Genomic DNA, 15,373 nt, shown 5'->3' with positions numbered 1-15,373 from the left:
GATGACGTGAGCTCGTTGGACTCGTTTCTCGTGTCTGATAATCTAGCTGAGCTTTTAGCAGCCTTATGCAAAGAGATCGACACTCTTGTCAACCCTTTTAAACACGATCAGATGACGACGTGCTCGCCTCACCCGACATGCGTCGACAGCTGAGGCACACCACAGGGTCAAAGTGAGCTCAATCGTGCGGCCAGCTATTGAATCTAGCAAAACGCCCGTAATGGTGGGACGAAGGCCTATCAAGGTTAAGGCATCCGCTAACTCTCGCTGTAGGATATAGCAAGGAATCCCACTGCCCCGTTATGAGCAGAGGTCACCTGGCTATTATCATGGTCTGGATTCAGTCCTTTCTAAACATACGTTAGACTTGCCATCGCTGACGCGTCGTCGGAGATTTGATCTTGGAGGGTTCGAAGGCTATGTGATTTGGTTAGGTTACATTTAGACGTAGATCTCAGTCCCTCGTATTCCTCGTTGGCTGAAACTTATCAGATACCGCGGCCGATCGGAAGGAACAGTAAGCCTCGGCATTAGTGGGCAAGTGATATCCGTTCCGACGCGATAGATACTTATTAAATTGTGTTATGGTCAGAACTTGAATCCCGACTGATACTCAGAGAAGCTTTCATGTCTGGAGTAGACGCATCTAGTAGAACTGATGCATCCATGGATCGAAATAGATGCCTCACACGGAAGCTGTAGATTTGGCATGATCATTTACATGCCATGAGGGAATATATAACTAGGGGCTAGACTGAGATGACAGCTGAACCCCGGAAAGGCGTACCAACTTCATTTCGGCCTCCACCTTGGCTTTGGTCTCGGATTTCATTCATCATCATATATAAGGAGTATTGTAGACGTAGGATGTTTGAATTATCTGGCCATTTTTTCCTGTCTTTCCTTCGAAGCTTGCAGGCTATTTAATTGAATTCTTCATTGTTATTTGCATTGCATTTTCCTCAACATGGTGACGAGTCTAGGTCATTGGTTGCCGAGGCTCTTCCTCTGGTGTCTTCTAGCAATGTTCCTTGCATTGCAAGTGCAAACCTTCCCCACTGACCGGTATAAGCCCTCCTCTGTTATCGCGCAAAGAGAAACATCTCCATAGATACATCTAACACTGACTCAAAACCTAGAGGCTACGGAACAGTATCTTCCCAATATCTGACTGGAAATAGCTCTGCAGAAATTTTCAAGCGCGTCAATTACAAGAAATTTGCCAATCGGGTGTTGGGAATATGCGGAATCTGCGATATCCCTTCTGACGATGAGCGGACACCCATCCCTCCACAGGAAGTGCAACTGGAAACCCCGGTGAACTCTCCGCTGTACAATCTTTGGAAGGATATTCCCGAGGGTAATAAAGTCCCAACTGGGGGATTCAAACACTGGAAGCTGGACACAACAAAGGCAGCTCAGTGCGGTGCCACCGACGTCTACGGATGTACCATTGTCATCATGCTGGATGGGAATGATCTTCTCATCGGCCACTATCCACAGGTTTCTGCTGGTGGAACAATCACCATGAACGACGTAAGTGCTACAAAGTAAAATCATCGATCCAATCGAGGCGACTGTGTGGACCTCATGTGAGTTTCCGCCGCGACAGTTGCATGGATCGTGCACCAGGCACAAAGCCCGACAACGTCGGTGGGATATCGAAAGATTGTGGAGGCGTTGGAAATTAATGGCATGTCTGAGGAAAACATCCATCCCAGTTGTATACGAACACGTCATCGGGGCAGAAAGCTGCTCTTGGGAAAATCGCGGTGAATTGGGTGCCCAGAGATGACGGAGGCGCGACTCTGGAGCTTTACCTCATGAATGAGAACCCAAGACGCTATGCCTACGATGCGAATGGAAATAATTGTGGAACTGTGCCATCATAGCAAGCTGAAGACTGGTTTTGACTGGCTCTAAGAGGTTTGGGGCAGAATGGTGATCTATTTGTATATCTCAAGGCTTGGAGCTGGCATTGATTCTTTTAATCCTTGAAGACTAATTCCTTTATTCGAATTGAGCTATTCTAAAGTCATACGATTCCATGCCTTGCTGGTTAAATGCTCTTTTTGGCTGGTCCTGTTTAGGCCCAAGTACCCTATAGCCGCAAATGGGTGGGCTCGCCCTTGGCAATCAATTACAGCAATTCTTCGCTTCAGGTGAAGATTTCCCCAGTCTAGACAAATTGTAGGAATGTCTGGTTTGTACGGGCTATCATGCGGCCATAAAAAGTACCAGACATGCGCACGGCAGTTACATATATATGGATATTATTTGCTATGGCAAGTGGGATTCACCTCTGGGGTCTGTTGTCTCTTCTGGGGCATATCTGACGGAAAGAAACCGCATTTCCCGAGTCCGTGTCCTTTACCGTGAAGATCTCTTAATGCACTTGCCTCTAGGTCTAGTCAGTGAGATGAGTCGTGTGTAAAGAAAAGTCTTGAAAATACAGGCAGAAATGCAAAAAGCATGCATGTCACGTTTTCCCAATGCTTGATGTGTTTAATTTATAGACGATATACGTCAATAATACTCGTCGGGTGCTCAGATAGACTATGCGAAGGTCTACTTAAGAGGGGGAAGACCAGAACGAAGAAAATAGATACACTGGGGGAGTGTGTATGAATTGCCTCTATCGCCTCAAATAAGACGCCAGCTCCATCGACTCGGCGAGTTTTTGAAGAGTCACTTTTGCACTCGGTCCCCAGCAGCTGACGCTGGTATTGATGCTCCGCCCTCCTAGTCTTTTGGGTCGAAACGTAAACTTTGTAGCCCCGTCCGTCACCAGATTCTCCGAGGCTATCGGGAAATGAACATAGTGTTCTTCTTTGAGAAAGCTAAAGTTGAAACTTTCAAGCAAAGAAAATTCACCCAGGGCTCCAAATATTGACTTCCAGTCCGAGTCCTTTAGCCGTATGAATTTTATATCGAGGACACGAAGACTGTCGCGATGGCGGTAGAGGAGATCCCTTAGTCTTCCTCCGCTTATTTCTGACGCAGATTGAAGGGTCAGTTCTTGCAGCTGTGAAGGGGGATCGATCGAGGAGAGCCGCTCGATGATTGCTTCTGCTTCAGATCCGAGATCGAATTGGATTGTCAATTTGCGAAGACTGCTTGCGTGCCGCACTAGCGGGTCGACCCAGTCGGTGATCATAGTCGGGTCCATTGTGAAATTCAATTGGAGGACTTGCAAGTTGGCCCACGCAGCGATAAACCCCGGCATCTGGAGGTCGGGGACATTGATGCGTCTCACGTCGAGTTCATTCGCTCCCGTTGAGTTGGGATGTTTAAAATCCACCAAGAATTCCCGCACGGGGATGCGAGCCTCGATCACAGTATGTAGAATCATCGTTATGGCGTCAGTAGGCGTAAATCGATCTAAGTCTTCATCCTTATCGGACCAGCCGTGACGAATCAGCTGGAAGGTCGTGCAGTTCACTAAGCGGCGCAGAATTTCGGTCCACTGTTGCACGCTTTGTTCTGGCAGCAAATAACCAAAGGAATGTCGGCTCCATGACAAGCCTTCTCCGAACACTCTGTCTGGAAGCACCCTCACAACCAGAGTGCGAACATGCGGGGCTAGTTCCAGATCGGCTGAGATGGCTCTCGACCTTTCGAGTTGCGTTAACGAGAGGTCTGTGTGCAGTGTTTGGAAAAAGGCACAGGCAAAATGGCGCCGAGTGCTCTCATAAATCCTTTTGCAGGACAGCCGGAACAAACACAGCTCATTGTCATCCAAAAGAGAGGTGATCGTGTGCAGTAACTCTATAGGGAGGTTATCAAAACACGAAGATGGAAGGTCCTCGGTGGCATGGGAAGCAGGCTTCCAACCTCCTTTGAATCTCCGCATTAAGAGCTGGCCTTTCTGGAAGGGCATCTTGTGAGGTGTGGAAGAAACAGAAGGCCATCCGAACTGTCACTGCGCCTTCAATATCGTAAGTCCCGGAGGACCCTCGTCATAGGTACAATTTTGGAAGAGTGAAGTGACCGGACGCCAGTCACTCCAGTTCAGAAACCAGCATACCTCCCGGGGGTTAGGTTGAATGCCTTCTAGAAGCTGTCAACACTGACAATCAACACGCCTCTTCGGCTTGAGAGCGTCGAGAAGGTCGACTTTGGAAGGTGAAAGCGCTCCAAGACTGGGGGAGGCCCAACTTGACTAAGCCCTAACCCGATTCGGTGAGCGCCAAGTCTGGTCAGCCTACCTACAGTACCTACCCGATCCCCAGGGCCCCTAGGAGATGCATTAATTGATTTAATGCAGTTCCGGTTGATTAATATTGGTTTAAATTTAGGTGGTTGGGGTGCGCAGCTCGCTTGTGGATTACGTTCCAAGGTTATGTCATTGGATGACAAACGTATTTCGGAATTCAGGTATATCTAGGGGCGGCCCCCCTGAGTGACACCTGGATACCTTTTCACGTCGCTACTCTAACTCGGGTACCACGAATGGTTAACAAATTCTCTTCACTGCGCTCTAAACCACTTTTGATAACAATATGGCCACCGGCCCCGGACAGGATACCAATCAAGCTCTTTTGACGACACTGCCTCTAGAACACTTCTTAGCTGTCAGACGTGCTATGTCCAATATCTTAGGCTCAGAACTAGCTTTGAAAACGTATTCCCAAGTACCAATATCTTGGGTTAACCCTGATGTGGATAAATGGTGGCTCGACGACAACCTAAAGCAGGAACCCAGCCAAAAAGCATCCGATGTTGCCAAAGATTTCTTGGCCAAGTTCCGTGTCGAAGAATGTCGTATTGATGCTGAGTGAGGTAGGCACGACGAAATCCCACTTAGTATGCCTAATAGTGAATTTTTCTTCTAGGTTATAGAACGGTTTCGAGATGAGACACTTTATACTGACTAGTTTTCTCTACGACTGATTGAAATCGTCGCTATTTTATGCCACGATGTAGCGGCAACTCTGTTGGGTGCTATTGATGGTGGTTTAGGAAAGCCAGCTATGGCTCCTGGCTCGGGCGATCAGCCAAATTATATTCTGCTAGCTTATCTCGATTACTGTGCCTATGGATCTTACCCACGTGGGTGCGCAGATATCTTTGGATATTGGGCCGAGGATCGTCTCTTCGGTGGTGTGGTGCTCTTCGACCAAGGGAGTAATAGTACGCCGGTAAGGAAGGACTTCTCAACCCCACAAGAGTGCGTACTTAGTCGGAATACAGTGCAATGGGGTCTTTATTAACCCTACTAAGGAAACACACATCTTGCAGCTGACTGAGGCGCAGCTTCAAGGATTAATCAGGTTTCTGACCGGAGAATTCTACGAGCCATCCGAGATGTGTCTTCCTTTCCAGCGCGAAGAGCAAGCTCGTCTGGTTCACCGCAATATATCTGTCTCTACAAACATCTATCGCGATCATTATGATCGTCAAGCCTTCCACAGGACCTCACACTGCTCCAATATCATTCCCCCAGAGCAATACGCATGGTTGATAGACCAATACGAGCAGCTGGGTAGAGAAAGGTCTAGTTAGCAAAGCATTCACCACGCTTCCGCGAAATTCAATGGAGACAACCTTAAAAAAAAAAACACGAAGTGTACCCAGCGTAACAATGCTGTTGAATGAGCCCCTATTCTTAAGCGATTAGGCCACGCAAAGGCTCAACCTAATGAAGACTCACATGATTCACATTTCTAGCTCGGTCAGCGCCTCACCTAGCTAAGTCAGGAGCTCATTTTTAAGCATATTTGAGGTATATCTTTTTGCATGCTGTGTGTTGGCTGAATCTTGTTTGGGCTGCTTCGTAGAGCCTAGAATTAGTTTAATAATTAGTATTTTCTTAGTAATTAACTAGTATGTTAGTTTCTCTTACTCTGCTGATTGACGCTGACGTTGTCCATATCGATAGAGCTCTTGTTTTTGACCCCGAAAAGCAAGCATTTTACCCACAAGATTTTCATCAACTGATGTATGAGTCATCCCACTGAGATACTCATCGAGATATTCACAATGCTTGATTCCACTACATGTGGATCTTTTCTTTGTGTAACAATTAAGAAAAGAGCAAAAGACTGTCTCTGTTGAGCGTTCGCGAAGATGAGCATATTGGACCTAATTCATATTAGTATTTAACTAGTAAAATACTAGTAGACTTACTGTGTTGAGTGTATTCTCCTTTTCCTCTTTTGTCATATGTCGAAGATCTACCACATATGTATATCTATTTGGATGAGTGTTTTGATACTCAGGTAAAAGTGGCACAAACTCGATTTCAGCAGTAGAGATTGGATTGAGATTTGACAACGTGAGAGGTATTGGCGGGTGGTCACCATCCTTCCTTTCGAAGTTAGCTTTACTAGTAGTTTACTAGTAAATCAGTGAAATTGTGGTAGGGTTAGACATAAATATATTTACCTCAGAGGTATTTCGCTCATGTAGGATCCGATTATCCTCACTCTCTAGAAGCTCTTCATCCTCATATTCAATTGAGGTTAAAGAACACTCATGAGTATTAATCAGATCTTGCAGTTGTGCGTATCGAAATCGGCACCAAGAAGAAGTGTAGTCTGCCATGATGAGAGATGGAAAACTAGTAAAAGTAGGATAAATACGAGTATTATTTATTAGCTATCGTAAATAAAAACATAATGTTTTAAGAATATGGAAGCCCTTGATACCACACATTTCATACAGTGACTGGTATTATATAAGCCAATTACAGGCGCAGTTCGCGCCCCACCGCCTACCGAGCGCTCAGTAGGCGCTTACTGACCTGTGTTCTGCTTCAGTAGATACAGTGCTTATATTATTCCTCTCCCAGCACGAAATCAAGGGTTCCTTCCGCTTCGAGTTCTTCGAGTTTCTCTCCCTTCTCTGATCTTTGCTCTATAGTGCTCCAGAGCCCCCAAGATGTTTGTCTCAACACCATCTCTCTCAGAATGGGAAATTTCCTCTTAATAGTGTCATTATCTTGCATTTTCCTCCATAGGGGTGGTATAGCCGGTGGCTAGACGCGAAAGCATTCGAGGAGCCGAGCAAGGCTGCCCTCCTTAAAAATGTAGTTCGTGGGGCATCCAAAAGAGAATTGAAGACACTAAACTTCAGATCCAATAGAGTGTATATTCTCCAAGATAGCACCTTGTATTTCAGATCTAGCTGTATCTTAGATACCAAATTTCCTTCTAGATGCTAGAGCAATCCGATTGAAATAGCCTTCATTATTCTTGTAGACACCAGGGGTGCAAAGTCTTTTTCGCATAGGATACGAAAGCTCTCTTAGTTCTCGCGCAAAGAGTGTATCGTAAATTGCCTTGCTCTTTCTTACAGTATAGACCTCTGTAGGTGTGAAACCCTAGCGCTTACTATAATAGGCTGTTTGGCAATTGAAGAGAAGTTCCGACTAAATTGGGAAAATTTGGTTTTGGGTTTTATCCACATCGAAGATGATATCAGAGATCTTGTCAGTCATACATGTAAAGCTCGCGAGGTAGGCGAGAACCTCCGAACGACGTCTAAGCTGCTTCCTCTAGCTATTGGCTTTACTGTGCTTCCAGGAGAGATTCGAGCTGGGTTATGTATTTCAAAAGTAAGTTTTTGCGGACCTATTCTACAGAGCAATAGCCTTCGTTTAGTCAGAAAAAAAGGCAGTATATCGGAGTTAGCTTACCTTAAGCCATATTCCTCAAGCATTCCTGACCAGGGCATTCGGGGATGGTATGCCAAGCAGTCAGGGTGCATAAGAGTAAAGTCTACCACAACGGGCGGCCACTTATGATTCAGGTGTCCCACGAAATATTCAATCCACCCCCATGCGGCCCTACCGTTATTCCCAAAATGACCAGATCGACAACACTCGTTGTCATGTTTTAGGGCCAGGCGAGAAAGAACCTGTTTAGCTCTTTGGTCGCGGAGAATGGCTTGCGCTATATCAATTGCTGCGGCGACGTAAGTATAGGCAGCTTCATTTGGCCGATAGGGTATAAGGGCATAGCTGTTTGAGTGTCGGGAACCGATATTGTATCTCCCTAAATCTCCTATTGTGCGGTAGACGAGAAAATACAGGGCTCAGAAGTGGATGGTGTTAAGAACTGAGACCAGTTGCTGGTGACGAAAGGAACTGAGGAATGACTCTTGGCAATATATATAGTAGGAAACTTTCGCATCACAGCGCCGCTTTTAGTGTGATACCATCACGTCGGTAAAGCAATATATATTTATCCATGGATCTGGGCACATAGGCAGGAGGGCACGGATATGTTGTGACCTATTGATTAGGCATCCGTACCTAAAATTCTGCTATTTGAAACCACGAGGAAATGTGACACTTCCCCTCCCTTTCCGTTGGCTGGGTATCGATCGCAATCCCAGCATCTCGTTAATGAGACACTGCAACCTTGGCAAGGCTAATTAAACCCATGTATGTATCGTTGTTTGATGTGGTTCTGATCTACTTTCCTATACTTGGGTGCTTCTCGTTTCAAGCTGGATTGAAGATGGAGGGGCTTCGATCTGCAAGGGTGCCCAATTCGTGGGCAGCGGTGGGCGCGAAGAACGGCTTGAGATTTCCCTGATAGCAGAGATCAAAAGACCGATTCTTGCCTCAGATTAGGTAATTTATCGTCTTTGATTAATTCACGAAGTGTGACTTTACCTTTTCTGTAGTCGCCTCTAGGTGCGCCTTATATTCATAAAGATGAATATTTGATCCAGGCGGACTATGTATGATTCGCCATTCGGGTAGGAGGCCCATGCTTTACAATGAAGACGCGGTCCGAGAAGCTAGTGCATGGGGATAGCGATACCACCGTTTGACGGAATTTGAACGAATTTGTTAATATTCCAGCCTTTTTGTATTTCCTTTTTGTATATAGTCACGAATGTCATCGACTGCAGCGAAGCTCCCGCAGAACTTTACCGGGTCTGGCACACCGGGAAGTTAATGATGGTATTATTATCTGAGAAGAGTTAACTAACTATAGCCTGTTCTGTCCTAGTTGGTTGGATCCGTTTTGGTACTACAGCCAAGAAATGCAAACCCCGCCAATATCGTCCACCTCATCTACCACCTTCACGTCCATTCTTCATCGTACTTCATCGTACTTCATCGTGCTTCTTCAATAACATCATTGCCTTAAAAAGAACCATCTAAAAATGGTGCCCTTCAAGATCGATGTGACTGCCCTCCTCTATATCGTGTTTGTTTTGGTAAGATGCTGGAGATTTAGCTTGGCGATGACTTCTGTTAACGAATTTCGCCATTAGGGAGGAGCTGTATCCCTAATCCTTGGAGCGTGAGTTATTTTGTTCTTCATCATATCTATAGCGAGAGTTTATTCAATGAGAATAGTGATTAACAGCTCTTTCACGGAACAGGTTATCGTGGGCTCGTACGGCCGCACTGTTTCTTCCTTTGCCAACATGGGTTCCAGCCATCGCGACACTTATATCCCCAATCACGACACTCGCACTGATAGCTACACGATTTTTCCCGGCGTCATCAAACGATAAGACTCCTCGCAACTATCGATGGAGCACAGTATCCAGTATACTCAATCAGATACAAACCGTCATATCGACTATTGTGGCCACAGTAGCACTTGCGTTCCTCTTCCCCGACAGGATTCTCTCCTGTAACCTGGACCAACAATGGCAGGGTTTCTTTCAATCTAAGAATCCGCACGCTATCCGCTCCATCCAAGATGAGTTCCGATGCTGTGGTCTTAGAAGTCTTCATGACAGGGCGTGGCCCTTCAAAGACCGGAACCACGGGGACAACGCATGTGAGTTGCAGCTAGGGTATCTGAGGAGTTGCTTCGCTCCTTGGAGAGAGGAGCAGCAAAATACGTCTTGGATGATATTTGCTGCAGTCGTTTTTGTTTTCGCGGCCAAGGTGGGTTTACTGCCACACTAAGATTCGTGGTGTAATAGCTGATATTCTGCTACTCTGTACAGATCGCTTTCTTTCGGCTTTCCGGCCAACGAACTAGTTGGATGAGCTCGCAATCAGGCAGCAGGCAGCCTGATTACCAGCGAATTTCACACCCAGGAGTACAGGACGAAGAGGACAACGAGAACGATGTCCACGAGGAGGCGCGGAGAACTTTCTTACCTCAGTCGAACACGCCGATTCGGAACGACTGGGAGGTAGACTAAGTTCAAGGGGCCTTCTGCCCAGCCAAGGAGAAGAAAGGTACCTAGGTATTATCAGCTCGAATCCTTGGTCAGCCCCGTCACTCGGACTTTTTTCTGCAGGGGCATGTCATTCTGGGTAATTAAGTATGGGCAGCCCTACAAGGATATATTCAGAAATGACAGCTCCCAAACAAGCAATTGGACCTTTCAAAGCACAATTCTCAACTTGGAAATCGTGACATCAAAATCCAACATCGTCACTTCTAGGCATCCCCAAGAAGTCAATTCCTCAATTATAGAACATTGTGTCACGAAAGTAGGCTTGGCTCCGCTTGACTTGAACCCACGCCCTGTAATCCACCTCCTACAACGCTCGATTTAGGACTGACCACGGAGGATTGGTCGAACAGTCTGCTCAGATAGCATCGTGCCCTTTCGCGGACGAGATCCGTGTAGCATACTGGGGGACGGACGCTTACGACTTTGATTACTTGTCTGAATAGGTAACAGTCGTGCCGATATTGCTCATGCACCCTCTTTGCGGTCCCGATTGCCGTACCTCTCCCGGCACCAGCATTCCGGACATTGAAAAGAATAATTGACATACCAAGACTTCACCGCACTTTCCCAAATTTCGGATGTCACTCCCATCTTCAGCCAGTCCTTTTTGTACGTTTTCCAGAATTGTCTTCGCCTTATTCGATGCCTCAAGCAGTCGCAGCAAAGGCCGATGCTTTTTTCGATACAGCCACTATCATTGCGAGGTGCGATTCGCCTGAAAAGAAGAAATATATCTGCACAGGTGGATGGTGGGAGGAACCTATGCTTGGCTACTGACGGTATCCGGATTCTCACAAGTGATGAAACCTGGAGCATCCATTTACACGTCAGGGAGAGACACATTCGATCTAACGAGTTAGTGCAATTGAATATCTCAACTAGGACCTCTGTAGGTAAGTGCGATAGATTCCCAGTGATCTGTGGTACCACCCTCAGGAGCTAGCACTTATCAGACAATGAACATATTTTCACAATACGAGTGGAATAGGCGTTGCTCACGTTGGCTGGCCGAATAAATCGGCCATGACAGGAATGATGTGTATCCGAAGCTTTTGCCATAGAATTCTTCTGGCTTGTTTGCGCGGATAACTTGATGACATGGGATAATGGTTCCAGAGACGTCGGTTATCTCCCCCGGTTTTCAATTCGGGAAGGTTATATATGAGAAAACAGAGTTTGTTTCCAGGGCAACCAACAACGCACCCTTTGTGGAAATGTCTGTCGAGGTCAATCAATGACCAGAGCTTTCGTGAATTGCCAAATATTACAGCATGCAACGGAATATTCTCCCAGAAAAGGGTCATCCCTCTTCGGTGCAAGCCAAAAAATACCTGCATAGGGTGAAAAGGTGTCGACGCCCGGGTCGCAGTCCTATTGCCGGTAGTGGATTACGTTAACATCGTAACCACCTCAGGTGGGCAACCTTGGAAGTCGTCACCAGGGACAAGTATAAGCCTGAGCGCCCTCATGAAAGTGGCGGCAGCTAAGATAGGAAAGCCCCACCTGAAATCCCCTATATAGAGCTACCTAGGTAGATCTATAAAGATACATCTAATGAGACTCGACTTTGATACTAATACTACTATACTATCCACTTTTGAGAAGACGCTATAATTTATGATTTGGTTATTTCCTTAGCAAAAGCCCTACCCTGGACCGTGGACGAAGCAGTGATGTAGTGGGACGGGGGTATTCTTGGTGATTTAAGATCGTCTGAGGCGTTAAAGAAAGAGAGAGGTTGATGGAGAGAGGGCGCCCGTGGCTAGGCACAGCGCGGTTGGTTGTAAATCACCATGGGCAATTCGGATAGCTGGCTTCAGTATAAACTGTCCCTGTACCCAAAGCGTTACCTTTGCAAACAACAACTTTGATTGAAATCACCATGGCAGTAGCGTGTTCTGGGATCGACAGCGATCAAGCCTTGGCAGCGACTGCTGGTCTGCTAGTGAAAGTTCCCGTGTTGTTGGAATTGGTGGATCCAGTCAAATGGTTTGGGAGACGACGTGACTGGTAGGGGATAGGAATGTTTGGTTGCACAATGCCAATGCGCAAGTGCTCGTGAACAGACTCAATTAAATGCTGTTGCTGATCTCATCCAACACTTGGAACAAGACCTGGTTTTGCACTCGACAGCCATCGCCTGTGTTTCCGGCTCTGAAACCTGGCCAAAGCTTTCGTTTGATCCCCTCTAGATCAGCTCCCCGTGTATTGTACTGGCTGACGAGTTCCTCGGCTATCGCACAGAGGGTACTATTTAGTACATCTCCCTCAGATGGGAAGGAAGTCAAGGCACCACTCTCGGTTGGACAACTGCATAGGCGCGGGTTGCCTGGACCTACCTGCTGTGCAGGTTTCGAGTCGCTCGGCGGGTTGTCTGCTGACATTTTGGTATTTTCCTTCAAAGGAATCTCTTGAGGTGGTATTGGAGTCTGATCAGATGTTTTGGGTACCGCACAGGATGGCCGTAAATCGGTCTTATCGGATGCTGCTGTTGAAGATCTTTTGTTCGGCTGTTGCATGGCAGGTATAGCAATTTTTCGATGGATAGCAGTGCCTTGATCTGCCAGTTGGATATATTGTTGTACCAGGCTCTCCGGGACACCCAACGATCCCAGTAAACTTCTCAGATGGCGGTTTTCCGCCTCGACTTTCTGCATGGCCAGTCGGTGCTGGATATCCTTGCTCTGGACTTGCTCTTTGCAGGTCGCTAGCCGCTGCTCTAGATCTCGGACATGCTCCAGCTTGCGCGCCCGGCTCTTGCGCTGGTTCTCACGCACGCGCGCAAGACGATCGAAATGCTGCAACCTCGGTCAAATTCTACCCGGGCACCGCTGAGGTCAGATCGGAATTCATGCGCACCTTCTGGCTATTCTCCGCGTCCATAGTCACCGTACGATATGGAATGTTTTGGATTGGGTGACAAGCCTTGACATGTCAATGGACGTAGAGCCCGACGCCGTGCGTCCCTGCAACGTCAAGTCTCCTGAAGGTTCCAAACTCGCGATTGCAATCCGTTGTTCCCTGAGCGTCACGTGTTGCTGCCAGAATCGCCAGGCTTCCAAGTGGTCATTTCGCCGAGTATTTTCACATTGTTCAACGCCATCTGTGAGAATGTTGGCCTGGGAGAGCTGGGAATCATTCCCCACAAGCTCCAATACTCGATTCTATCAGACCAGCGAGTGACCCACGCGGCCAGCCGAGTTTCAACAAGGACAAGAGGGAAGGGAAAAAGGGAAATTACGCCGATTGGATCCACAGCCATTGGGGTAAGACTCGACCTGCTCCAGCGACGATGGACTGAACTGACGCTACTGCACCGAGAGCGTTCGCTAGACGCCAAGGGCATCAGGCTGTCCTCGAGGCCAATGAACTCCCGTTCCTCGCCATAGCCAATCTTGCCCCAAAGCGTGCTGCAAAGTTGCCCGCAAACGACCACCTCGAGCGCTGCAACGACGTCACTGGTCGTCAGTCTCTGGCATGCGCCCCCCAGCAGTTTCCTCGCACTAGCCCAACTATGTAGCCTTGCCCTCGATAGCTCCACGCATCAAATGGAAACACAACTTTGTCTCCGCTCATTCTTCTTGCTGTTGCGGTCAACCTTGTACTGTGCTTGATTGTGCGACTCCCACAACTCTCCACTTTCGCGACTTGAGATCCCAATCGCAAACCCGCCCTGGCCCGCCATGGTCTCCACGCGACATCATCCCCGCGATTTCCCATCGCCCACGCAAGCCTCGAAGGAGCTGGCCAAGTCGTCACCAGCTCCGATAACGAACGGCACTGCGCGCAAATGGGTGCACACCCCATCGGCCGCGCTCACAATCTGGCTCGTCGTCTCAGTGCCGCTGGTCGCGTGGGATGCAGGATATGTGCTGTTGCGACCGCATAGTATGCCCGGTGGCCGGCTGCATTCGCCCATCTGGACACCGTACGCGCTCTACGGGACTGTCGACTACATCTACGGCTGGCCCGCATTCAATGCGCGTAATGGCTTCACTGCCGCGCAGACAGTGATGAATCTGATCGAGACTGTTGGCTACATCTATTACCTCTGGGTGATCTATGTCCATGGCGCAACTGTCACCAGTGGCCGCGGTGCGCCCAGGCTCAGGAAGGGCCTGCGATGGCTCTTAACGGGTGACAAAGTGGTAGCTGGTCGAACTGGTGCGATCGCACTCCTGGTCGCATATAGCGCATCGGTGATGACCCTTAGCAAGACCTTGCTTTACTGTATGCTTCCCGCTGTCTAGAGAGCTCCATATTCCTTGGCTAATCCACATAGGGCTCAATGAGCTGTTCTCGGGCTTCACTAACATCGGACACAATGACCCATTGACTCTGATCCTGTATTGGATTGTTCCCAAGTAAGCTCGACCTGACACATGCAAGTGAACAAATCACAATTAACAAAGAGTTGCAGTGGTCTTTGGATTATCTTCCCAACCTACAACATCTATATTCTTGGGGCGGAGATTCTGAACTCGCTCGAGCTGGCAACGCCGCGCGGGAAACCCGGACGTCCCAAGTCATCATAGATACCAACTGAGCGGCTATTGTGCATGGTAAGAGGGTCACGATGAGTGATAATTGTACTGGGGAGGAACTGGATGGCGAACGGTATAGCTTATGTCCTATGATATCTGGAATCATCGCTGTGAACGACAAGAACGGCTGGGTGACTGCCTGGGTTTCAAACGGTATTTGAGAGTCGATGCAAGTCAAACTCTCAATTAATAAATTTATCATGAGACTATAGTCTGATATGTCAAACTACCACATGCTGTGTGGTTTCCTTGGGATATTTCTCGTCACTTGCCCAGCAATGGCTCGGCCCGAATGTGGACCATCCAGTTGGGAGTCCAGCACCTACTGAGGTATATATGTAGTTGGCTAGCGAGACATCCATATTGGCCTATCAGCTTAGCAGCTATGGGAATAACGTCCTTCGTCCATCAGTAGTGTATCTGCCACCAAGTACGATGTAACCTGAGCCACTCAAGTTCGTGGGTCGCTGCGTGCAGGCTTTTCCCCCCTCTTTCAAGCCTCGAGCTTTGAGGCTGGAAATCCGGGCCATTTAATTCGTCAGTTGGTCAAGTCGCGGAGGTGGAAAGGTTAAGCTCCGGCGCTGCCAGTGACCTTTGCCAAGCCGCCATTCGCCGCTGCACCTTTCCCCATATTCCTTCTTTCTCCTCACGTTCTCCTCCACCGG

General features: G+C 47.8%; 5 protein-coding genes across 5 annotated transcripts; 3 read left to right on the top strand and 2 right to left on the bottom strand.

Annotated features, from left to right (window-relative positions):
- Positions 1-1,024: 1,024 nt before the first annotated feature.
- N7459_002777 (uncharacterized protein) lies at positions 1,025-1,892 on the top strand (the record flags this gene model as incomplete). Its single annotated transcript, XM_056941962.1, has 3 exons — positions 1,025-1,065; positions 1,140-1,536; positions 1,749-1,892. 3 exons carry the CDS (start codon positions 1,025-1,027, stop codon positions 1,890-1,892), a joined length of 582 nt encoding a protein of 193 aa, XP_056801845.1.
- A 743-nt stretch (positions 1,893-2,635) lies between these two features.
- Positions 2,636-3,880, bottom strand: N7459_002776 (uncharacterized protein; the record flags this gene model as incomplete). The annotated part of the gene is made up of 1 exon (XM_056941961.1): positions 2,636-3,880. One exon carries the CDS (start codon positions 3,878-3,880, stop codon positions 2,636-2,638), a length of 1,245 nt encoding a protein of 414 aa, XP_056801844.1.
- A 5,243-nt stretch (positions 3,881-9,123) lies between these two features.
- On the top strand, positions 9,124-10,125 carry N7459_002775 (uncharacterized protein; the record flags this gene model as incomplete). Its single annotated transcript, XM_056941960.1, has 4 exons — positions 9,124-9,177; positions 9,235-9,263; positions 9,346-9,862; positions 9,925-10,125. 4 exons carry the CDS (start codon positions 9,124-9,126, stop codon positions 10,123-10,125), a joined length of 801 nt encoding a protein of 266 aa, XP_056801843.1.
- Positions 10,126-12,236: 2,111 nt separating this feature from the next.
- N7459_002774 (bZIP transcription factor) lies at positions 12,237-13,047 on the bottom strand (the record flags this gene model as incomplete). Its single annotated transcript, XM_056941959.1, has 2 exons — positions 12,237-12,962; positions 13,024-13,047. 2 exons carry the CDS (start codon positions 13,045-13,047, stop codon positions 12,237-12,239), a joined length of 750 nt encoding a protein of 249 aa, XP_056801842.1.
- An 800-nt stretch (positions 13,048-13,847) lies between these two features.
- N7459_002773 (uncharacterized protein) lies at positions 13,848-14,699 on the top strand (the record flags this gene model as incomplete). The annotated part of the gene is made up of 3 exons (XM_056941958.1): positions 13,848-14,394; positions 14,447-14,528; positions 14,585-14,699. 3 exons carry the CDS (start codon positions 13,848-13,850, stop codon positions 14,697-14,699), a joined length of 744 nt encoding a protein of 247 aa, XP_056801841.1.
- Between the last annotated feature and the right edge of the window lie 674 nt (positions 14,700-15,373).

Source organism: Penicillium hispanicum (assembly GCF_028827665.1).
Source record: "Penicillium hispanicum strain IBT 35686 chromosome Unknown utg000003l_segment0_segment0, whole genome shotgun sequence".
Taxonomy (NCBI): domain Eukaryota; kingdom Fungi; phylum Ascomycota; class Eurotiomycetes; order Eurotiales; family Aspergillaceae; genus Penicillium; species Penicillium hispanicum.
The sequence above is the reverse complement of the archived record's forward strand: the minus strand, read 5'-3'. Positions and strand labels throughout refer to the sequence as shown.